Source organism: Orbicella faveolata, unplaced genomic scaffold (assembly GCF_042242905.1).
Source record: "Orbicella faveolata isolate gen_17 unplaced genomic scaffold, um_ofav_v1 contig_35, whole genome shotgun sequence".
In the NCBI taxonomy this organism is placed as follows: domain Eukaryota; kingdom Metazoa; phylum Cnidaria; class Anthozoa; order Scleractinia; family Merulinidae; genus Orbicella; species Orbicella faveolata.
Genome location: NW_028301564.1, coordinates 26,476,995 through 26,501,660, shown reverse-complemented (window position 1 = coordinate 26,501,660; position 24,666 = coordinate 26,476,995). Strand labels below are relative to the sequence as shown.

Genomic DNA, 24,666 nt, shown 5'->3' with positions numbered 1-24,666 from the left:
TACGGGAAGTGTCCGCTTCGAGCAAGCTCAGCTGTAGTTGAACTGTCGAGTACAATCCAAGTGACGCTTCTCTTTTGTCCTTGCTGTTTCAAAAAAGCTTTAGCTGCATACTCGTTAGAGCCCGTCAACTTCATTTAAATCATCTTCTTTTACCTGCTAGCCCTTCTTGTGATTTTAGATAGAAATTCACGGAATACAAGAAAGTTTTGTTTGCAAGTGAATATATGAAATATCAAAGTTTTGTTTGTTCAATAACCACATTGCTATTAATGTTTTTTTTGGTTTTTCAGTTCTCAATTCCAATTCGACCGTAGTCCAGTTCTAGCGTTGCTTGACAGAGAGGGGGCCAGGACAGATCCCTGAATGAAAACCAGTTATTACACAAGTGGCTTTCTCTCTAAATATTGTAATTTAATATATCTACTGTTTTTTCTGTTTATACTTTTGACGGTTAAAGCAATCAGCTAAGAAGCGCCAGGTCGCACTGGAGCGAATTCAAATATTTCCAATAGTTGGCGAGGAAAAAAAATTTACTCTGCCTAGGTTCTTTGCTTACTAGTTTAACATTAAAATGTTCCAGATTCGGACATTCGTCTCTGTAATGCGTGATTCCAGGAGCCCATCACTGGTGGTGATTCCATATTTTATCACAATATGGACTATTGTTAGTATCTTCTTATCGTAGACAGTGCATTTGTTCCTGCACGCTATTCCGGTTGGGTTCCTCGCCTGCGTAGCAAGCGTTCCCGTAGTTAGAACTTTCAGTCCGCATTCTGGCCGCCCAAATTGGAGCGAGAGCCAGAAAGCCTGCGTAGCAGTCTTTTCCGTTTCCTCTTAGCGGGAGAAAGCGAGAGCCAAGGGGAAGTCGCGCGAACGCATGGGGCGAGAGCAAAGAGTCACTAATTTTTTGGTACCTCTGTCCTCGTGCCATCGCGCAACTCCCGCTTGCCTGAAAGGAAACGAAAAAGACTGCTACGCAGGTTAACGAAGCAGGGGTTGATGGGGCAGACGAGTGATATTTTTTTGGCTCTCGCTCCAATTTGCGCGCGCCCAGAATGCGGAAAAAGATCGGAACACTTGCTACTCAGGCTAGTTGGGTTTCCAGAGCGCTACTGACCTGTTGAAAAGGAGATTATCAGCACGAGAATGGTGTGAAGCCTGAAGCTAGAAAGCGTAAGTACTAGGTTTGTGCTCATTCATCAAAGCCTGTCAATAGGCTCCCGATTGGGCTAATTTTTTTTTGTCGCGCCCGTCGGGAGCCTGGTAAATCTCTCTAGATAGTTCCAGTAGATTTTGACCGGAACTTGAAACGGCTGATTCTCGTCGCAGCTTTTCGTCTATCTTCCGTTGAATAGATATTTTACCTCAAGCCACCTTTGGCTTCCCACCCCTTCTCTACCTGGTAATCCTAAACCGCGACCTCGTTACTCTGGAATTTTTTTTTTTAATATACCTTATTTTAGGAAACTAGAAGTAACGTCTTGGTAACGTTATAAAATCAAAGGGAATGCAAGGGGAAAGTCGTTCATAATAAAGGTTTTCTCGGCTTGTTTCGACCATTTCCGTTTCTGGTTATAGTCTACCATAAGCGGTGAACGTAGCGAACGTTGTTTTCACCTGTTCTTTTTTCTGTTCAATGGGCGCAGGCGACCTTCGGCACATGCTCTTCCCCTCCTACTCCCCCAGAAAATGTATTGACCCAGCTTAAATTACCGCAAGTTCAGGCAAACAACCTCTTCAACAGAGGTTCAGTAGTGACTGGCGGACTCACTTGTACATTATAGTCGTCTTGATGATAAAATACTTGAGTTTTCACTTTTGCTGAAGCAAACTGCCAAGGGATATAACAAGGAGACGAGTGAGTAGAAGGTAACTGAGCTTGTTGTTGGGTATTATTTAAATTCAATGATGGGAAGCTGTCACGCTGTTTATGAGATATGGCTGCCATAGTTTGCGAAAAGAAGAGGAAATAATTCAATGTCAGTTTTCTTATCTATAGAAAATCTTAAAGGGATAGAACATATTTGCTATGTAATTCAGGCCAGGCTATAGCGCGAGACTGCGAAGAAAATCGTAAATGCTCGATCAACCTTGATAGATTTTTGCTGTGCAGGGTTGGAGGATACACTCAAACCGAGCTAAACCGCCACTACCGGACTTCATTCGAATGAGTTTGCCGCCGAAAAAGTAACTGAGTGCTTCATTAAGTGGATGTAAATCAAATACGTTTTGGTTCGACTTGAGTGTTTATTTCTGGGAGAGCGTGCTATTAGTGCGTGACTCAAACATACGATGTTTTAGTTGTCACGCAATCACACCATTTTAGGGATGGTGAGGCTTTTTCATAATATTAGAGCCTACTTTCAAGAGGGATAACTGTCAGGTTAAATTACTAATTGAATCCTTCTGAGGTTTTCTTTACTCGCAGAAAGTGTTTGTAATAGCTTAAAAACATTTGTTAAAACATTCGTGCTGTAGCTTTATACTTTCATGTTTAACATTATAGCATCTTGCTTCGTTTATACAGTCTGCATTTTTTTCTTTTATATACCTTAAATTCTTTTACAGAGACAAGCAATCATTGTGCAGTCCACGCCGTCTTGTGAATAAAACTCGGACAAACAGTATGGATCAAAATACACCCTGAGATGGCGACAGAAATCACTAAAGCAGGAGCAAAGGCAGCCATGGATTTGTCGCTCTCAGGCGCAGGGTTTTCCGTCTCACTCAAGATTGACAATGTCTGGTTGGCAGGAGCCGTAAGCATTGGCGCATTATCACTAGGGGCGTTCTATCTGGTCTGTAAGGGACCCTCTGAGAATGCCATTAAAAGAGCTTTGGAGAGAAAGATCTTTGGCACTGGGGACCCCGAAGTTACGAACGTAACAGACGGGCATTCCATTCTAGTGGAATTGCAGTGTCACACGGAAACGAGCCTCTTGTTGTTCTTGGAAGACGTGGAGACGAAAACAGTTAAGTTCAGATTGGAAGAGGAATTCAAGAAGATCGGTTTCAAAGAGGAACTGGTTGTCAGTATTAGCAATGCTGAGAAGGTGAACGAACACGTCAGACAAATAAGGTAATGTGACGTCAGGCTAGATACGCCATAGGTCCCTCGCCCCGGGTCCCTCGTTTGCAGACGTCAGAGAATCGACCCAGAAACCTGTACCGATGGGGTAACTCTAGCGAGAGCTGTGAAGTTTGTAACTAGCTATAGGATACGAAAATGGCCAACACAGGCAACCGCCAATAAGACAAGCGTACTACACGGATGTTTTGGAAACTAAGGCGCCCCGTCCACAATACGTCAGAGGAATTTGATAACGGAGGTTTATTTCTATCTACGGTTAGGCCTACCGTCCACACCAATCCGTCCCAAAAACGAAGCTTTTCGAAAACGCTCTTCAAATCAGAGAATTTTCACTGAAAACGCCGGCTTTTCGTTTTCGTGTGGAAGGAAAACATTTTGAAAACGGAGCTTTTCGAAAATGATGGCGTCATGAGAATCATGTGATTTCCCTGACCGAGTTTTCCTCAAACACAAATCCAAAATGACCGGTGATTGTTACATTTTCAAATTCCTCCAGCGTTGTGTGGACGGAAAGCATTTGATGCATTTTCAGAAGGAAACCACCGTTTTCAAATTCCTCCGACGTAATTTGGAAGGGGCCTAAGCATCCGTGTGGAATTTTTCGAGAGAAATCTTAGATGTATCTTAAAGGGGCGGGGTAGGAAGGGAGCACAGGGAAGGGGAAGGAAGGAAGCGAGGAAGTTAAACAAGGAATCGTCTGCTTACTTTTACTATGTAATGGTCGGCAATGATACATTATCTTCCCTCTCGGTTTTACTAGCGTTTTTGCCCCCCCCCCCCCCCCCCCTCTGCTTTTTCATCCCTATAACTAGAGAATGAAGGTTCAGTAGTTTTAATTGATTGCCTGGGGGCGGGATAACGTGAAAGTACATTACATATCTACGTAGATATTTTTATCTGTAGTCTTCTTGTTTAATTGACATAGTTTTGCCGATCAGTATTTTCCCAAGTTCTCGACCAAAATCGGGCATTCTTACATGTTTTTTTTGTCTCGTTATGGTTGACAGGGAGAGGTTCAAAGCTGGTCAGCAAGAAGTCAATCAAAACGAAGACTGGAAGCAAAAATACGAAGAGCTTGCAAAAGCGACAAACAAAATATATGAGATACAAGCGCCTGTTCTTCACTTACCTGAGACGCAAACAATTACCCCGAGCACCAAAGAACCTATAAAAAGACTTCAAGAGTTGGCAACACTCCTCAATGATCTAACACAGAGGGAAAGATGTGTCAATGATTCAAACAAACGTGGCGGCCTCGAAGTTCTAGAGTTGAAGGATTTGTTGGAAGAGGTGAAAAACTTAAAGGAAACACTGAGGAGGGAAATTGCAATTTCCAAGGGTTTACGAAGAACCATTGAAAAGCTTCAAGAGGATAACAAGGCGCTGGCGAAGACTACGAAACACGAAAGGGTTGAGGAAAGCAATGTCATGACAAGTGATATTCCTGAGCTTCGTGAAAAGGTGCATGAGCTGGAGAAAGAAAATGAATTGTTGCAGCAAAAGTTAACGAAAAAGGATAAAGAGCTAGAACGATTTCAGGGGCAAGATACAGGTGCAATATTCGATTCTATAACGTTTTGTCCAGATTTTTGACTAAGGTATACTGATAATTCTCTTCTCAAGGTCCTCAAGAGATCAGAGAAAATACCGCGAGAGATGACAAAACTAACAATTCAGATTGCTCACAATGACTGTGACTAACTATAAAAAGTTACAATAAATAAAACTTTTATCCATATAATTAGGTTAAGGAACTGCCGTTTGATCTTCTTTTTCTCCGACCCACCCAGATGACGCCACAACTCAAGCTCGACCCAGGGCCTCTTCGGCGACATCATTAGGAGCGAGCTCTGGTTACCAATCTGAAGAGGAGCCTGACGAATCTAGTAAGTCCTTTTGTTTCGTTCAAATTGCATGGCTGTGTTGAAGCAAGGTCTCGCAAATACTCGAAGTAAAAGTGTTTGCCATATTTCACTCAATACAGAAACGATTCTTGAACTTCTAATTCCTTGTAGGACAATCAGCCATCTTTATCTAATTTCGTTCGTTAAGCGGGGAACAATTGAATTCGTTGTGATAAGTTAATAAAGATGGTGAATTTTAAGCTCGGTAATGAAATGTGAGGGTGAATTAATCAACATGACACGAGCGTGGGACAAAGAAAAATTCTGAGTCCCCGACATGAATCGAACCCATGACCTCCCGAACACCGGGCGGGCGCTCTATCCACTTAGCTACGAGAACTCATGGAGAGCAAGGTCATTTAACTGAGTTCATATATGATAGGTGTCCTGCATACTGCTAGGATCAACGCTATCGAATTCATCGTGATTAGTGATAAGTTAATAAAGATGGTGAATTTTAAGCTCGGTAATGAAATGTGAAGGTGAATTAATCAACATGACACGAGCGAATTGAATTCGTTATATAGTTGAATCTACAACGCACTCTTATTGGTTGAGTTATGGTCACGTAGCAATGGTTACCATGACATCGCCCACGGTTACCTTGACTTGTGGGTAATTCTTCTTGCCTTATTACTGTACTAATAACTCCAGCTATATAACAAAACTCTTAATTACTGGTCCCTTGGGAAACAGTTAGTGTTGTCTTCCCTCGAATCTCGATGTTTCCTGAGACGTAGTTATGTCGCGACTTCAACAATACTCAAGAAGCCTCCAGAAACACGGAGAGAGCATGGCAGGAGGTCTATTATTATAGTGCGACTACCGACCGGATCACTTGGAAAACAGTTAACCAATCAGAACGTCACATGAGAACAAAGGATAGCGATCTTTTTCTTAAAAAAAAACAACAACATAAAAACAATAACATTGAAGAACACGAACAATAATTCTCTTACAAAATTGGAAAGCTTACAAAAGTGTGAACTGCTGCTGACCTCTCAGGGAACTTTGACACTTGTTGATTGTAGTAATTTTCTGTGCGTCTTCGGTCAACGGTTTTGGTTTAGTTGCGGCGAAACAAGTTTTGAAGGTAGATTTTTCGAGTGAAATTTATAATAATGATAATTCGCCGTCAAGGACTAAATCTTTAGAGTGTAAATAATGCAGAAGAATCGCAAGTATTTACGTATTTATATCAAACGAACCCTTTCTTGCCCTGTTGTTCACGAAAAAGACAACACTCCGTAGTTCTCAGTCTAAGTTCTCATTAGTCAGTTTTCCTTTGGGTGGCCCTGTCCAAGAAATCGCACTGTAATCCGTTCATCTTAAGCTGTTGATTTATATTTTGTCTGCAGACCTAGAGATCATCCAAATGCCTCAATCCCAGGCCATACAGGAAGGAAAGAAATTAGTGTTGAGCTGCCGTATCAGGGGTCTACCGGATGTCCGGTACCGCTGGGTTAAAGATGATGTTGAAATCCCTGGGGTTAACCGCTCTGACCTGGTGTTGGAGCCGGTGGAAATGCAGGATTTTGGACGCTATTTTTGTCGCGTGTGGGATAAAAGTGGATCTGTAACTTCAGATACTGCTGACATCGATGTATTCCCTGCTACTCAAATGAGTAAGTGAAGTGCAGTTTTCTCCATTGATACAGCAAGCCTTTTTTACGGTTTTTTAGCATGGGTAGATAACTTTGTTTAGACCCTATTATAGTCGAACCTAGGGCTTTCCACAAGTTGCTCGAGATTTCCCAAAAAGCTGCCCGCAATTTGTCAAAAAGATGCTAAGAAAAAGTCAAAAGTTACTTTTCGGAACAAAAATTGTTCAAAAGTTGCTCCAAAAAAAAAACAAAAAAAAAAATTGCTGCTCTCTTTCTTTATTTGGTATGACGCAAAAGTACAACAAAAGTAAGATTTCTAAGCATTTTTGTGCAATTTTGCGGCGTAACTTTGTCCTTAAGTACAACCAAAAAATGTACGAGTAAAGACTACGCATCAATATTAATATTAATCCTGTAAAAATTCTTCCTCTTATTTCTTTCATCTCTGCAATATCGTCAGGATTCAGAGGTTTGCACGAGATGGACCAAGCCACGAAACAGGTCGTCAGTGATTTGCTAAGCAAGAAACGCCTCCCTGGACTAGCAACATGGAAGCAAGTGGCTCGAAGGTACGCTATGAGAGAAACAGAAATCTCCTTGTTAGAAATCGAGAAAAGCCCTGCAAGCGCCATGTTGGATAGGCTAGCCTCACTCGCGCCTAATCTGACTGTTTATTATCTGTGTAAGACCTTTAAGGAACCTGGTCTAAGACGACAAGATGTTGTTAACATACTTTCAAAGCAGATTGTAGTATCGATAGAGTAATCTTCACATTGCTTTCACTTCAAAAGAAAAAAAGAACTTTAGCTGCCCCGGTTGTCGGTCGACGTATATTGGCAAAACAGATAGAACTCTTTTCATCCGAACATATCAACACGCTATATATGACAAAGAGACTACAATATATAAACATTTGCACACTTGAGAACATTTAATGTTCATATGTAATCTGTGTAATCTAGCGGATACCTTAAATTCTGACAACCTTCCACCTCTCAGAAACAACACCACAGTATTACGTTCGCGATAGCAATTGGAATCTTCTCCTATACAAAGAGGCAGATTACATCAAACGCCTGACACCTTCCCTCAACAAAGGATGCAAATCCAGCAGAGAACTTTGCCTTTTCTCATGACTTTTTGTTTTGTCTCTACATTGTTATTGACACCGTGTTTAAGAGCTACCTTGTATGCATATTCTAGTCTGATGATGGTATAGTTCTTACCGAAATATAACTTCTACTTTTGCCAATTGTTGTCTGAATTTCGACAAAATTATAAACAATCTCGGATTATCGTTCATTCTTTATTGCTTTTACTCCGCACAGGTTTTTAATGTATGTATATCCAACTGTCCATCAGCTGTAACGATCGTGATTCGCTGAAATAAAAGGATTTGCAAACGACAAGCTGATAAATCTTATTTTGAGTTTCTGTCTGCAAGCCAAAGACACACACTGAAAGCGCTCCAATGATCCTTGCGGATTATTACTATTGTTACCTTAAGTAAATAAAAACTGCAGGCGCTTTCTATTCAACCAAAAATTTCGAAAATTTCGAAACGGCGACAAACGGTACGGAAATTTCCGGGGAAAGTTTCCAGAAAATCTGAAATTGTTGCATTTCCCGAAAAGCGAACCATTCAACCGAAAGATCCGGAATTTCCGAGGGGAAAGTCAAATGGGACTGGAATTCCCGGAAAGAAATCGGAAATTCCAGAGAATGCTGTTCCATTCGTCACACAGGAAATTTCCGGAAACTCAAACGGGCCGCCGAAATTTTTCATCGAATGGATTAGCTTCGGCGGTATGGGTCACGTTGCTGGATCTTGCCGGACCCAAGTGTAGTTTTCTTTTTAAAACTTTAATTAATCAATAATAACGATAGTTATAATGACAGCTAGTGAACTATAATAGCAGCTGGCTGGTGTAATGTAAACAATGTATCTCAAGAGTGCAGATTCGTTAGCAACAAAACTGGTTCGGTTACTGCTGATGATTCAGCTTTACACCAAAAGGAGGTGAGTGGTTGTTTTTCTGTTAATGGTATACATGCAGCTGATTAGAGAAAGCTGTATCCGATAACTAGGTTTATTTTCCTTTTTTTTTGTGAAGAGGGTAGATATTGCTAAGGTGGAACTTGTATTAGCTGGTATCCACTGCATCAAAAGAGTGACCTGAATTTTTAACCACTCGATCACAGTGTATTCTATTCCTCAACTTTTACAAAACTTGTTTATTATATATGTTTACATTAGATAATAACGTTTGTCAAGACACAGTTTAATTCACTCCTGGTTCTTTTTGAGGGCTAGAGGCTTAGGTCACTGAATCCAAAGAAAAGTCCATAAAATACCAATCAAAGATGCTGACACACCTGACGTAGGGAGAGAAAGATTCGAACGAGACGCATCCCTCATGCGCGATTGCTTGGCAGTGGAAAACAGCTCTTTCAACTTGATAAACTTTCAAAGTTGTTTTCAGTCACTTTATTGAAACCACAATGACATCAGATGGCTTACACTAATTAAAGAAAGGGCTTATACTAAATTAATTGATGAATTACTGAGGACTTAGTACATAGAGGATATTCCACGATGGCGAGAAAATATGAATTTAATTTGAAAAGACGTAAAATTCATATCTTCGAGCTAACGTGTAATGTTCTTTTTATTATATAGACATACTGATGAAGGCGTTTTTGACGATTTTCCGAAGATTTTCGACCACTTTCTGAAGATTTACGAAGATTCTCCAAAACTTTTCCGAAGATCACAAGAACGTTGCTGAACATTTTCCGAAAATGTGCAAGGATTACCGAAGACTACCGAAGACTTTCGAGGTAGACGCGAAGATGCTTCGATTTAAGAGACACGCTTGATATCAGTGAGATCATCGATATCTTCACTAGTGAGGATATGGAATATATGCCACTTGAGTCCCGGATGTGGTTTCGTATGAATTTCACGAGTGATGTATTTTCCAGTAAAACACTCTATGTAATAAAATCTGATAACAGTAACTAAATTAACTTTAAATAATTACGACAATCGGTCTTACAAACTTAAATCCGTGTAGAAAGCAAATAAACCCAATCTTATATTTCAAATGACAATTCTTAAGGAATTTATGAATGCTGTAAGAGAGCTAAATTTGTGATGCACAGTTTTCTATGATTCACTGTAATAATTTTAAGATTTTGGACTGTTTAATGTTTATTTATTGATATAGTTAGATCGAATGTTAGTCATTAATTGATCATGTATGTTTTTTCTTTTTTTCTTTTGATATTTTTTCTTTTTTTTACTGTGTTGCTGGGGGCCTAATCAGCCTCATCAACTCGAGTTGAAATAAAGTTACTTACTTACTCAACCAGACTTAACTTGCAAGAACAATTTAAACTTCCATTGGTTACGCCCAAGGTTGAAGCAAAATATAAGGACGGCTATACACTTGGTTTTTAGGACAATTAGTTCACGACGAACAGGCTAGAAGCGTTCTGATTGGAATAAAGAATTACACCAATGTATTTCGTCAATAACGGCCCTCGCGCTAGTTTAAGTTATATACCTACTAACTAATGAATCGATTTATTTCTTTTTACTTATGTTGTTTAAATGATATATATGCATATATTTATTGTAATCCATAGTGCTCAGTACAATATAGCAAAAATCGGTGAGTTAACTAACTAAAGTTGTCCACTCCAAAAGTTAGGGGCTAGTAGTTATTTTTGGACGATCTAATTAGAAAGGATTTTTGTTATTTACTTTTTTATCTAAAGATAGTCACAGCTTTTGAACCTAAATAATTAAAGTACGTTTTGACCGCCAACACAGGTAAAGTAAAATTTGGTAGGCTGCACCGAGTTGTCCATACCAACAGAGCTTTATCGTGGTTTCTGTTGCATTAATCTACAAGGGGAATTCTCTCTCTCCAAGATCAGATGCTAGTCCATCGCAGTGTTACTCCCTCCCTCTCCCACCGCTACTTTAAATTTGCGAACACCCATTTATACACCCGAGTGGAGAGAGGCACTGTGATAGGAAAGTGTCTTGCTCAAGAACACAACACAAAATTACTGCGTTAAACCTTGGGGTTAAACCTCGGCGAGGGCTCGAACCCAGACCGCTAGATCATGACCCCGTTGATTCTACTGAAACTACTAAAACTCAGTATTAGCAGTACAAACACTGACCGACACTCAAGCCAATGGTGTTATGGTAACGAAACTGAAACGATCGTAATTCTGCGGTCAAACCTTACCAAGTGCTCAAGTGCAAAATACACGACCTCGACAATTCAAGATGACAATCTGTCTAAAACGTTTCCTTTCTATAAAATGTATTAAATTTTTGTAATAGAATCACTCCGAGTAAACTCAAAATTAATCTGACAAAAAAAAAAAAAAACTCTTTATCTTCTTTGGCTAATTTTATCTTATTTTCACTTATCTCCAGATACCCTAACACCGTGAACGCAACGATTAAGTTTAAGATTAAGAAGGTGTCGCGAAATTTTATGTTTCATTTCTGAGTAAAATTCATAATTCAATGAACTCTTCTTTACACATTTGCTTATGTTAACTCTGGAATAACGAGCCGAGACAATATTAAACACTGGAGTATTAGATAATGCATTTCCAGACTTTTGATTTGTTTAGCAGCCGTTGGACGAAGACCGATAAAAATGATTTTCGCGTTCGCTTTTGAAGAATTACATTAGCATAATTAACCGATACGTCGTGGTCGTCAATGAATTAATTGTTTAGTTTACACGTGGAATAACGATTTTACTGTTATTTTAGAGAGCAAAATCTTCACTATGTTAAAATTAATGTTTGAAACGAAGATCTTATTTTTCCGGAAACCTTGGCCTGATAAACTGTGAAGTCAATTTCCTCATGTAAGGATTCCCACTATCGCGTTTTTTAGACACGTCAACAAACGTGAATTTTAATGGCTTTACATGCGAAAAATAAAATAGTGAAATTTTCCCTGAGGACACTGATGTTGAACCTCATTCAACTTTTTCCGCAGAAGAAAGCCGTCGAAGACTTTCTTCTATTTTATTTTGCGCACGTAAGGCCATTAAACAAGTGTGAATGGTACTTTAACTGTGACTTTTGAATTCAATTTCAGAACTATTAAACCACTATGGGATTATTTCAGTATTATAATAACATCAGTATAAATTTAAAGTTTCAACTTTAGATCTAGAACGCAAAAGATCAAACATCATTCAGCAAGTGCCTGTATGGAATAATAGGCTGGTGCCGAGATACATTCACACAAAACGAAGGCGACTCTAAGAGAGTACGGATCGGATGCGTGTGTAACATTTTGAATATGACGTGATTTCTTAGCGTTGGTGGCGCCTCTTGCTTAATCCTCGCTATAAATTCATGCAATATTCGAATGATACCATTTGCAGATCTATCATACTCTCGATGTTTGGGATTGCCAGCTGTTACAGGAGAAAACAGAAGTGCTTGGCCGCCAAATTTGACTTCGACTTCCATCATAGTGTTTCGGTTACAACAATATATGCACCCGCGTTCGTATTGTGTTGGATAGGGAAGGACATGTTCAACAGCTTTATGATGGAAAGCGTTAAAGAGGCCGTCGAATACCACAGTAGGTAGAACAAGAGATGATTCATTTATACCACATAAATCTCTCCTTCTCTTAATGACAATGTCTGCTCCGTTACTGTCCTTGTAATCCAACACACCCACTGCTGGCTCGTAATCTAGCAGCCACTTTTCAACAGCTCGGAACGGCGACATCTTAGTCATGTTGGCGGGTGTAAACTCGTTGTACTCGAGAAAGGTGTCGTCGTTCAAAAATATGTAATAATGATATCCTGGTCTTCTATCCATTGCGGCAAAAAAGAGTACGTTTCGTCCTGATGCAAAGAGGGTGCTCGAGTCAAACAAATAACTGATGTGTGATTTATTGTTATCTTGGCACTTGGCAAGGAAACTTAGCACAATCACATCACAGTTACAGGTCTCTGGATCGCCAATCTGAGAAGAAGAGGAGAGGTTTCGAGGAAGGCACTGCTCGGTTTCTGTTAGATAAATAAATGGCTTTTGAGTTGTACTTCTTTGTGCTGTATAATCGTGAAGCTCCGAGATGTAGGCGAAAAATTGAGTCGATGAATAAAAGTTAGTGTTCTCACTAAATCCGATCATGTCTTGTACGGTTTCTTTGGTATAAAGGATCATGCCAACGATAATAATTGAACTCAGCGCCAGTGCAATTAAAAAAACGCTTTTAAAGTTCATTTCACTGTAGTGTTTAACGAATCCTGCCCCAGAGAAAAGTGTCTAACAAGAAGCTGGCCGGGCGGTGTGTTCCTAATTAATTATGGCTTTCCCAGTTTTAAAATGAGACAAATAAAATAGAATAGTTACTGGATGTCTACGATCTCTTAGAAACAAAAGTTAGAGTCGTCGTTCTTAGTTCATCATGGTATCCAGTTCCATATAATGGTAAAATGGATTTTAATGGCTTCATTGCAGAATAATTATTGTTTTTGTGGTTGAAATCTGTCGAGGAAATTTAGGATCAAAAAGAACCCAGGACCAAAAAAGAAACGAAAACTGGACATTACTTTTTCTTGCCCTGGAGTTATTCTAATATCTTGATAAAAGTGAAACCAACCAATATCAACGCCACGACTTGAGCCAGGACTCGAGCTAGGAATCGAGCCAGGCTCGGGGACTCGAGCTAGCACTCGAGCCAGGACTTGAGCCAAGAATTAGGCGGGGACGTGGGCTTGGACTCGGGAAAACCTTAACTAACAAGGGCCGGACCCAGGTTAGACATTTCGAGAAATTTTATGTAAAAGTAACAATGGCCGAGACCAGGTTAGCTCAATATGTACGGTTAAAACGTGTTCCGGTTTGCGTGCGGTTTAATAGCACCACTCAGCTTTGCTTTCGGTTAGTCTCACCCCGGTTTGCTTGCGGTTTATTCCACTCGGGTTTGCTCGTGGTTAGCTTCAATTTCGCGGATCGCACAACACGTAGCAAAAATAAAAATAGTAAAAATTGAAGAAGACCCAGCTCGAGTACCGGCTCGAGTTCTCACTCGACTACTTTGAGTCCTAGCTCAAATCCCAGCTCGGACTTGAGCCAGGACTTGAGCTAAGACTCGAGCCAGGACTTGAACCAGGACTCGAGCCAGGACTCGAGCAAGGACTTGAACCAGGACTCGAGCCAGGACTTGAACCAGAACTCGAGCCAGGACTTGAAGCAGGACTCGAGCCAGGACTTTAGCCAGGACTCGAGCCTGGATTTGAGCAAGGACTCGAGCCAGGACTTGAACCAGGACTTAAGCCAGTACTCGAGCCAGGACTCCAGCCAGGACTCGAGCTAGGAGTCGAGCTAGGACTCAAGCTAAGACTCGAGAAATGACGGAGACGCTCTTTGGGGTCGTCACGCAATTATCCTCCCCTGCGAAGATTGCGTCACGAACCGAGAAAACCTGAATGGCATTTACCGCAGGTAAATAGGACTTTTTCGCCGTACACATTGAGCTAACCTGGCCTTGGTCATTGTTACTTTTATTGAAAATGGCACGAAAGGTCTAACTTTGTTCCGGCCCTTGTTATGCAAGGTTTACTCGAGTCCAAGCTCGAGTCCTTGCTCGAATCCTGACGCGAGTCAAAGCCGGAGATCTGGTTGGAATCCTGACTTGGTTCTTAGGTATCCTCCATAAGAGTGTAAGCCTATTAGTAGGCGTTAGGAGCAAAGAACACTAAATACCGGTTATATCATGTTGGAAGACATGTTTGACAATCGGCTAAGGAAGGGACTCTAAAGTTTGGTTTGAAATCTCTCACTGTAGTGAAACGTCTGTACTAAAAAGTGTAATGCTCCCAGGTTTTGTAGCAAACAAAGATTAGATTCATGTCGTGATATCGAATAAGCATAATGTATCGAAAGCCAATAACTGCTTAGCAACCTTAAATATTCGGTAACCATTTAATTTTCACTGTTGTTAAGCCGTGCCTATCTGTAAGTTGTTGTTATACTCGATTCGGAGTATTTTGAATTTGCCACTAGAAAATATCAAAAGTACGTGTAAGATCGAACGTTTTCTCGATATCTCGGCAGTTATAATGTACAAATATTTCCCAATTTTCAAAACGGCGCGTGTTACGAAAAATATTTGAAGGATAATAAACACAATAGTCTCCATCTCCATTGCTCGGATATTTGACCTTAAACATTATCTGTTCCTCAAAGCTCCCAGTTTTCCTCGAGCTACGCTCTCGGAAAACTGTTCGCTTTTCGGAACAGATATTGTCCGCGGACAAATATTCGAGCATATTTTCACGCCATATGGAGGCTATTGTTTATTTAGTACGAAGACACTCGAAGATTATCGATGGTCATCCGAAGTATTTCGAAGGTGCTCGAAGTTCACCCGAGGCCTTCCGAAGATAGCGTTTACCGATCATTTCCGAGGATTACCTGAACCCCTCCGAAGATCAACTAATGTCACCCGAACATTTCCGAAAACCTGCGACAATCCGATGATTTGCGAAGATTGCCAGAGATAACCCGAGACTGGCAAAAGACTTTCGATCATTGTTGGAAGTTTTGAAATCTGCAGCACAACGGTAAAAACTACAGCAAACATGGTGATTGTTTCCCGCGTGTTCGCTCTAAGGCCGCTATACCTCATGGGAGACACAGGCTTCCCAACACTCGAGTAAGAAATCGTTTAACAAATGACAATAATCGATAAAAGGTAACAACACCCTGCTTCCAGGCGTTATCGCAGAATCTCGCTAAAACACTTCAGGTATTAATTCGCGACATTTTGTTTCCATGCGGAGATTAGGCGACTTCGGACGCGGAAGGAAAACTGCGAACCGGGGAAGGGGTTTGGAAGGATTCGTCTTGTCAAAAAAGCAGGTGTGGTAGAGGAAGGGGAGCGCAAGCGCGCGCTGAATGACACGTTGGGATTAGGTAACAGTCCGATCATGTTGCGAAATACGAAACGAAAAAATCTTTCAACTTCGTTTTGTGTTTGTTTGGTTTCGTGGAAACTGCGAAATTTAGAGACTCGGGCGAATTTTCGGATTGCGTTCAAAATGTTTGGGAAAAGAGTTGCCTTAACAGCTGTTGAAGGCACAAATGTAATAATCCGTCACAAATGTAATAAAGGTCACAAGAGTAATAACAATCGGTCTCAAATGTAATAAAGGTCACAGGTGTAATAACAATTGCTCACAAAATGTAGTAAAGGTAACAACTGTAACAACAAATGATCGCAAATGTAATAATGCCATTTAATTGTTCAGTAAGTGTCAATGAAATATTCAACTCACTTGAATGAAAAACTTTTAATTAATGAAATTACGTTGTTTAAGTTAAAAGCTTGGCTTATCAGTTGTTTACAAAGACAGTGACTTCACTGCACTGGTTTTCTCTCTCTGAGCTCTCGCCTGTGGTTCCCTGTTTTGGAATGTGCTCAGGACTTCGTCTTTACTTTCGCGGTATATTTACTCGCATAAACCAGCATCTCCTTGAAAATTAGAGACGCGAAAGAAAAATGTTTAGTAACACGAGATTTGATGGTGTGTTTAGACATGGAGCAAGAATTTTGAATTTACAAACCACTCGGAAGATGAGGTAAAAAGAGACAGTTGCCACCATGAGCTCATCCTGCCGCACGTTGCCTACCAAATACCTATTGTTAGAGCAAGATGATCCCTTTCTGGTATGATATCTGGTATGGTATGATATGATATATATCCTGCGGTACACATAAGTTACTATTATTCGTCAGAAGTCTTTCAAAATGCCGCATAACCAACAATTACAGCTTTTCTAGTTTTAAACCCGTTTCGTTGGCAATTTCGATTGATTGTACTCAGAATTTTGTAAGAGGGAAGCTGTGCTTAGAGTAAGGTTTGATGTTCCCGTTGATAAAGTTCTTTTTCGTTTGCAGTTTCCCCAGCCATAATTGTTGCGTATGTATGGCTTCTCATCAATAAAGAAATGTTAGTTTACTTTGAACTGTTCTAAATGAATGTTGTTGTGGAGATAAAAACCAATGCAATGCATCAAATTGTCAACATTTTCAAATTTTGACGATTGAACCATTGTTTGACATCACAGGCCGTCTTAAATCTTCCGGTAGATTGCAACAACAAAACTTTGTCTTAAAACCTCATGAAACAATAAACAAGCATACAAAAGTGCATAAATAGAACTTACCATGCTTACCATAATTATGCAAAAATTCATTGCAATCTGCGTAACGTTTCGTTGCCTTTTTTTCTTTTAATTTAAGGAGAGGAGACGGATAGCACATGCGCTTTCTTAATTATCTTCCCCAAGATATTTGTTACGTTACTACCCAACTGTGATTGTTCTTGTGACCTTTATTACATTTGTGACCAATTGTTGCTACACTTGTGACCTTTATTACATTTGTGACCAATCGTTGCTACACTTGTGACCTTTTAAATTTGTGACCAATCGTTGCTACACTTGTGACCTTTATTACATTTGTGACCAATTGTTATTACACTTGTGACCTTTATTACATTTGTGACCAATCGTTGCTACACTTGTGACCTTTATTACATTTGTGACCAATTGTTATTACACTTGTGACCTTTATTACATTTGTGCCTTCAGCCTCCTTTGACATTATTATATGTAACCAAAACAAATTTGCATGCGAAGAGGTCTAGGTACGAGTTTAGTGATATGTTGGTAGCGGTTTCGCGTGCGAGATGACAACAGGAGACAAAGGTGTACTATTCGTCCTTTTCATTCCTTTATTTACTCTCTTTCTACTCAACAAGATTGAGTGCTCTCTGTGCTATTATCAACAAGTAATCAAATGATTTTTATTCGTGCAATTTGAAATAAATAAACACTTGTAAATTTTTTAAAGACTACAAATTTTGTCAGCCTTTGAAAAATTTACTCATGCTTAGTTATTCCAAATTGCACTCGAAATTATGTGACAACTTATACAAAATAATAGGTAAGAAGAAGTACCCCCAGGATGAAACAAAGATCAAGGACGTCTGAAATGTTCTGGAGCCCACTTTCAAATACAAGTCAGAGAAGAAAACTACCCCCAAATATATATGCTATGCACTGTGTGTCTATATGTGGAATCACAAAGTAAGGACAGAGAACTTCAAGCATGGAAAACGAATGTTTAATTCTCATTCACAATGCCTGCCTAAAAACTGAAAACAATATGATTTTTTTTTATTGAAAATTTCAAACGGTACGAGGCATTGAACGTTCCAATTTTACGTTAAAAGTGTTTTTGGAGGGTCAGCTGTTTATTTTTAAATTTTATTTTATTTTGTTTTTTTTTCTGTTGCACTTTCCAACAGTTATATATTTACTTAGGCGGATAAATACTACCACTCTTTATCAAACCATGCTGCAATTGTTGAACAAGTTTTAGTCACCTTCATTCATGGAGCAATAGGTCACCACGGTAACGATACAGCCTGTTAAAACACCCTTAATTCCAGCTTTAAGCGCATATAACTCAAAAACGGCTCGGTGAAACTCATTTTTTTATAATCTAATTACGACAAGCATGTTAAGATACAGCTTTTTGCAAAGTTTTGAAAAATTCTGTAGCTATGATTCAGAGCCATTGGTTAATTATGTATTTAAGGGGCATTATTATAATCTTAGCATATTTAAATTATTGTCGACAAGAATAATTTATACACCAGTGATAAGCTGTATTTTCGACTCGTCGAACGAGAAAAAACAAAATTATGACTGTGCGATAAGTGACTATTGAAAAATCCTACCTACCTTATGTCATTTTCACACAGTAGTTTTCCTTTTTACTTATTTTCTGTTTGTTTGCATTGCCTTCTATTTCTTAACGCCGGATATCCAAACATTCATACAGTAATAAATTAAATACTAGTTTTCGCTCTGTAACTAGTCTTTTTCAATTTTAGTCAAAACACTCTAAATTAAGTGAAGTTTAAGTTTTTGCGGAAAACGTCAAGTCCTGTTAAACTTTTCCCTCAGGCACGTGCCATCGATACATTCCTCTATTATATTTTACGCACCTAAAGTCATTAAGATTCACTCCTGTTGATCGACGCTCGTGAAATAAACGTGACAAAATAAAGCAGAATTTTAGAAATTTTTACAATTATCCTCTTAAAGAATATTTTAGTACCAGCAAAAAGGAAACGTTTCAACTTGAGAGAAGAATAGATCAAACATCATCCAGCAAGTGCCCGTATGGAATAATAGGCTGATGCCGAGTTATATTCACACAAAACGAGGGTGACCCTTTGTCAAGATAGTGCTTTGGACTTGCGTGTAACATGTCAAATATGGCGTGATTTCTTAACGTTGGTGGCGCCTCTTGCTTAATCCTCGCTATAAATTCCCGCGATATGGCCGTCATATTTTTGGAAGACCTATCATATTTTCGATGTTTGGGATTGGCAGCTGTGACAGGAGAAAACAGAAGTGCTTGGCCGCCAAACTTGACTTCGACAGCTATCATAGTGTCTCTGTTACTTGCAAAAATACAGCCACGTTCGTATTGCGTTGGATAGGGAAGGACATGTTCAACAGCTTTATGGTGGAAAGCGTTAAAGATGGCGTCGAAAAACACGGTAGGGAGAACGAGAGATGATTCATTTATACCACATAAATCTCTCCTTTTATTTATGAGAATGCTTGCGCCATGATGGACCTTGTAATCCAACACACCCAATGCTGGCTCGTAATCTAGCAGCCACTCTTCCACAGCTCGGAACGGCGACATCTTAGTCATGTTGGCGGGTGTAAACTCGTTGTACTTGAGAATGGTGTCGTCGTTTATAAATATGTAATAATGATATCCTGGTCGTCTATCCAATGCGGCAAAAAAGAGCACATTTCGTCCTGATGCAAAGAGGGTGTTCGGATCAAACAAATAACTGATGTGTGAATGATTGTTTTCTTGGCACTTAGCTCGGAAACTTAGCACAATCACATCACAGTTACAGGTCTCTGGATCGCCAATCTGAGAAGAAGAGGCCAAGTTTCGGTGAGGAAGGCATTGCTCGGTTTCTGTGAGATAAATGAAAGGCTTTCGAATTGTACTTCTTTGTGCTGTATAAGCGCGAGGCTTCGAGTTGTAGGCGAAATATTGAGGTGATGAATAAAAGTCAATCTTCTCTCTAAATCTGATCATGTCTTGTACGGTTTCTTTGGTATAAAGAATCATGCCAATGACTACAACTGAACTCAGCGCCAGTGCAATTATAAAAACGGTCTTTAACTTCATCTCTCTGTAGCGTTTAAAAAATCCTGTGACAAAGCTTAAGGAAAGTGTTTAACAAGAAGCCTTGGGGAAGTGTATGAGTGATTGATATATTGGTTAAAAAATAATAATAAAAAAGAAATAGTTCTTGAATGTCTATGATCACTTGGAAACAAAAATTAGAGTCGTCGTTTTTAGCACTTCATGCAACCCAGTTTGATGTAATGATAAAACCGATTCAAACGGTATGATTACAAATTAAATAATATATCGTTATTTTTGCGGTTGATTTTTATTATGAAAATTTAAGATCGAAAAGAACTCCAGATCGAAACCAAAAGTGGATATACGTTTTTCTAGCACTTGAGTCATGTCAGCATCTGTAACCCTATAAGTTGACATTACTGAATAGCCATTATTTTCATGTTGGAAGTTGAGCTTGAACATCGGCTAATCAGAGGACTCTAAAGTTTGTGATAAATCTCTCACTACAGGCCGTAGTCTGAAGGAGTAATTCTCCAAGTTTTGGCAATTTGGGCCTGGCTTAGGTTGAAATAATTGAATTCAGTAAGGAGTGGTTTTTGTTAAGAAGGATAGACATTAACAATTCTCTTCCACTTTGAAAGGTTTTGTGACAGTTGTGGCAAACAAAGACTAGACTTATGTTGTGATATCGAATAAGAGTAATAAAAGCCAGTTCCTGCTAAGCAACATTAGATATTCTGTAACCATTTAGTTTTCACTACTGTTCGACGGTCCGTGGGTCATTCGTCCATTCAATTTTCTTTTAAAATCAAAAATTGACATCAATTTTCAATTTTTGATTTTAAACGAAAATTGAATGGACGAATGACCCACGGACCTTCGACCATGCCTTCATGTTAAAATGTCTATAGCATGGATAAGATCGAAAGCTTTCTCGAAATCTCGGCATTTATAATACGCACTTAATAACAGGTTTCCAGGGAAAATTTAGTTTTCATTGTACTTTTTATAAAGCGGCATTTATTTGAATGTCGAAAAGTTATTGTCTTTGCATTAGTACTCTACGCGATTGGCTAAAAGAACTCTCGCCATTTTTTTTCATTTAATCAAAAGTAAAACCAAACCAATATACTTGCTTGCACACGTTTCCCGCTTTTCGCGGCAGCTATATGGATTTTGTTCGAGTTTTGATTGGTTCACTATATCGTCTGTGTTCTTTGGGTCTGGTAGCCGCTCTCGCAAGGTCTCACATGAGTCGCTTGATACTCAAACAACAGAAACAATGCCCCTATCCCCAGAACAATAACAGCTGCTACACTATGACGACAAATAGAATTACAAGCTCATGAGAGCTTCTGCTCTTCTGTGCCCTTTGTGATTGCATTGTTAGAGTAATTAGTTTGGTTCTGGTTTTACTACAATCAATTGACAACCGCTCTATTGCTGAAGTTTAGTTCAAATAATAAGTACCCAAAGAACAAAGATCAAGAACGTCTGAAAATATCTGGGGTCCACATTCAAATGCAACGGCAGAGAAGAAAACTAACTACAAGGAGGGTTACAAAAGATATGTTATGTAATGTAACGCTACGACACGTTGAACGTTTGTTACTTATGTTTGGGTCAGCCTTTTATTTTTGAAGTTTTGATTTTAGAACATAAAAAGAAATGAAAAGCAAGTATCAAATAAAGTAACCTCTGGTCAGCGAGAGAGCCGGCAACAATATAATTAATTGTTTCCCGCCGTGCTGCATTTAAATGTTGCCATGGCCACGTGACCATAGATCAACCAATGAAAACGCGCGTTAACTTCAATTAAGTTACAGCTCTATAACAATAAACGTTTTACAAGTAGTGGCTGGGGCAGCTTTTTGCCAACTATTTACGAAACTGAGTCGAAAAGAAACAAGGGTCACTAACGGTGCACTAAAATAGACCTACATATGAAGTGAAAATATTCTTACATATGATTCTATCATATGAGCTCATAAAACACGTTAAAAGAAATAGCTGTCTGCCATTTCGACATTGTTGACTACAGAGTTGACATATGCCCTTTCAATGTTAATAAGTGCGATGTTACTGACACGTTTTTGCCCCATGGTGCTGCGGAGGTAAGTTTTTAATCTGCGCAATGCACTGAATGATCGTTCTGCAGAGCACGATGTAGCAGGTATCACTGCAAGGATATGTACCACATTAGAAAATTCTGGAAACATATCAAATAGATCATTCTCGTGCATTGTCTCCAGCATTTCTGAAACAGTCATGCCGCCTAATCCGTGCGCACGACGAAAACTCGCGTAAATTTTCTGCTCGGTTTCCAGAGTCTCGCCGTCGATTTTGTAAAATTTAGCAACGCTGAAGAAGCTTTCTTTATCAGGTGTTTCACTGTGACAGATATTTCCCAAAGCACAGAGTATTTCCTGGTCATTTGCTTTAAACCTGAGCTCAAGCTCGGACAGCACCTTGTCGATGGATGGTATGTGCATGGTAAGTGTTAATACGGTGGTGCGATTCCGGTGTCAGCTGCGTTTGTCTTTGCGCATGTTCACCTACAAGGGCTTGAAGGCGGTGCGATGGCGTTCGTCTGGGTGCCCTGGCTTCTCGTAATTCAAACTGAGAATTGGTCAGCCACTTCTTCATTTTCAGACCCATTGCTGATACTATCTGCCATACGCTGTTGAAACTTTCTTCACTCCGACATTGGTGCAGGGTCTGAACGGTCATGTCGGCATTTCTACGAGCGGAGATGACGTCGACCGTCCTCCCCTGAAGATATCAGCACAGACTATTAGCATTGCTCAGGATTACTTTCAGCTCACACAATCCGAAAATAAAGTCCAAGTCACAAATTGCGGTCAATAAGGCTCTGCTCTTAGAGTAGGTTTTTGGACCTTTTTCTGAAGACAGCGTGAGCAGGGTTTTTTCAATGCGTTCCATTTGCCCAAACTTCTCTTGTTGACCAAACAATTCTGAGTTGCCCCCCAATTTTTTTTTTTTGGGGGGGGGGGAGGGGGCTGCCGTCTCTCCGGCCCGTACGCCTATGGCTGGACGCCGACCTCCGAACGCAAGATGACGGCATAACCAAAAGTTTTCGCATCGCTAGGCTACCAGATTTTGGTATGGTGCTCTGAGTTGCCTCTTGCCTCTGCGTTCATCGAGCTTTCGTGCGAAACCACTGTATTCCCCTAGTTCCTTTTTATGTAAACCAACCTCATTTTTTTTAACGAGGACTCGTTTTGTACCAGAGGCAACAGGTAACTCGGAAATATTGATTGGTTCACCCGTGTAGCCATTTTGCATGAGTACATTCAAACATAGTTATGACATATCGCTGTAAAGAGAGGTAACGAGCTCACACATTCTTGAACCGGGGGAAGGCAAATGACAGTGTGTCTGTACTTAACTATAGAAAAGAAAAGGAGAGATGACTAAGTAATTCTTTAATGATATCAATCCACGGTATGTTGCATTCTTTTAACTGACGGAATTAAACAAAGGTATGACTTTGCTAAAGAGTAACTGTTGGACAGTGCTGTAAAACGTTCCCAGACACCTTAAAATGAATTAAACTCCAAAAATAAACAGCTGACCCCCATAAAGACCCTCAACGTAAAATGGGAACGTTCAACGCCTCGCACCGTTAGAAATTGCCAATAAAAGACATTCATCTCGTTTTCAGTTTTTAGGCAAGTCTTGTGAATGAGAATACTAGTGAGACAATTTCAGATAGTGCAGAGTGCAATGTATAGCTCTGGCACGATAGTCACACGTCCTCAAGCCTGCCTGGTTCACTCCCGGTTTGTATTTACTTTGGTACAGAAATAAAACCTTGATTCAGGGATTAAATTAATTTGGGCTTTCATTACGTGCCATGGCGTCTGCAGCAACATTTGAACACTTTCCTGGTTTCTTGTTTCACAGATTTTACAATTTGAAAAGTTTTAAGGCCACTAAATCGGGAAAGTTTAGCTAGATATGAACATTTTGGTCTCTTTCATAGAGACAATTTAAAGAGAAAAAAATAGGCCGCTAAGTAGAAGCAAAATATTTCCATTCTTAATGTGAACCCTGGCAAGCACACTAGTGTAGTCTGATAATAACAGTCATAACAGATTATACTTTTTGAACTGAGCTAGGGGCAATTCTAAAAGATACGCAGTCACAGTAGCGTTTTTTGCACTAAAACGGGAGAAGTGACGTTACCCGAAAAATAGCTGTTGTCTTGGGTCATATCACACGACATATAAAAAACCACGTGGCTCTGCGGACGAAAACGGAGTATATCACGCTAACAATGCTAGAACGCATGCGTCTTACATGTTGGGTTCTACCACAAGGAAAAGCACTCAACGTTTTTGGGTCGTGTGATCTCAATGATTTTGTCCTAAAGAGAATAGTACCACGAGGATAGCAAGAGGTTTCCTAAACCAAATATATAGTTATTGATGTTATGAATAAAGCAAGGTAGGTGATACACCTTTTTCACCCAGTGTGCATAGGCACCTATCCCTCCTCAACCACTTCCTTACCTCAAGACTAATTAAGTAGTTGATATAAATTAATTAAACAAACATTAAAGTTTACACCTTATTGCCTTAGAGAATTATGCCCTTATTGCCTTAGCGGACATCAGCCCCCAAACCATCCCAATGGTGCACTCTGCACAATAAACATTCGCTTTTCACGCTTGAAGTTCTCTGTCCTTACTTTGAGATTCCACATATAAACACACACTACATAACATACATATATGGGGTTAGTTTTCTTCTCTGACTTGCATTTGAAAGTGGGCTC

General features: G+C 39.7%; 3 protein-coding genes across 4 annotated transcripts; 1 reads left to right on the top strand and 2 right to left on the bottom strand.

The window, feature by feature from the left end:
* Positions 1–1,458: 1,458 nt before the first annotated feature.
* LOC110043466 (uncharacterized) lies at positions 1,459–8,017 on the top strand. Of its 2 annotated transcripts, none has more exons than XM_089273285.1 (6): positions 1,459–1,858; positions 2,569–3,079; positions 4,099–4,643; positions 4,882–4,977; positions 6,354–6,620; positions 7,060–8,017. In XM_089273285.1, the coding sequence occupies exons 2-6, from the start codon at positions 2,649–2,651 to the stop codon at positions 7,362–7,364; spliced, it is 1,644 nt and encodes a 547-aa protein (XP_089129411.1). In that variant the 5' UTR covers positions 1,459–1,858; positions 2,569–2,648; the 3' UTR covers positions 7,365–8,017. The 2 variants fall into 2 exon arrangements, with proteins under 2 accessions (XP_089129411.1, XP_020604570.1); XM_020748911.2 differs by having other exon boundaries at positions 1,459–1,869.
* Positions 8,018–9,072: 1,055 nt separating this feature from the next.
* LOC149104053 (uncharacterized) lies at positions 9,073–12,979 on the bottom strand. The gene has a single exon (XM_089273286.1). The coding sequence runs from the start codon at positions 12,885–12,887 to the stop codon at positions 11,829–11,831; it is 1,059 nt and encodes a 352-aa protein (XP_089129412.1). The 5' UTR covers positions 12,888–12,979; the 3' UTR covers positions 9,073–11,828.
* Positions 12,980–16,914: 3,935 nt separating this feature from the next.
* On the bottom strand, positions 16,915–19,982 carry LOC110043467 (uncharacterized). Its single transcript, XM_089273895.1, has 2 exons — positions 17,122–19,982; positions 16,915–17,083 (listed from the first exon to the last, which is right to left on the bottom strand). The coding sequence occupies exon 1, from the start codon at positions 19,903–19,905 to the stop codon at positions 18,841–18,843; it is 1,065 nt and encodes a 354-aa protein (XP_089130021.1). The 5' UTR covers positions 19,906–19,982; the 3' UTR covers positions 16,915–17,083; positions 17,122–18,840.
* Between the last annotated feature and the right edge of the window lie 4,684 nt (positions 19,983–24,666).

Coding starts and splice junctions, on each gene's coding strand:
- LOC110043466 (XM_089273285.1), top strand. CDS start 2,649: ATGGCGACAGAAATCACTAAAGCAGGAGCAAAGGCAGCCATGGATTTG. Junction 4,978..6,353: donor AGAGGAGCCTGACGAATCTA/GTAAGTCCTTTT, acceptor TTTTGTCTGCAG/ACCTAGAGATCATCCAAATG. Junction 6,621..7,059: donor ATTCCCTGCTACTCAAATGA/GTAAGTGAAGTG, acceptor CAATATCGTCAG/GATTCAGAGGTTTGCACGAG.
- LOC149104053 (XM_089273286.1), bottom strand. CDS start 12,887: ATGAACTTTAAAAGCGTTTTTTTAATTGCACTGGCGCTGAGTTCAATT.
- LOC110043467 (XM_089273895.1), bottom strand. CDS start 19,905: ATGAAGTTAAAGACCGTTTTTATAATTGCACTGGCGCTGAGTTCAGTT.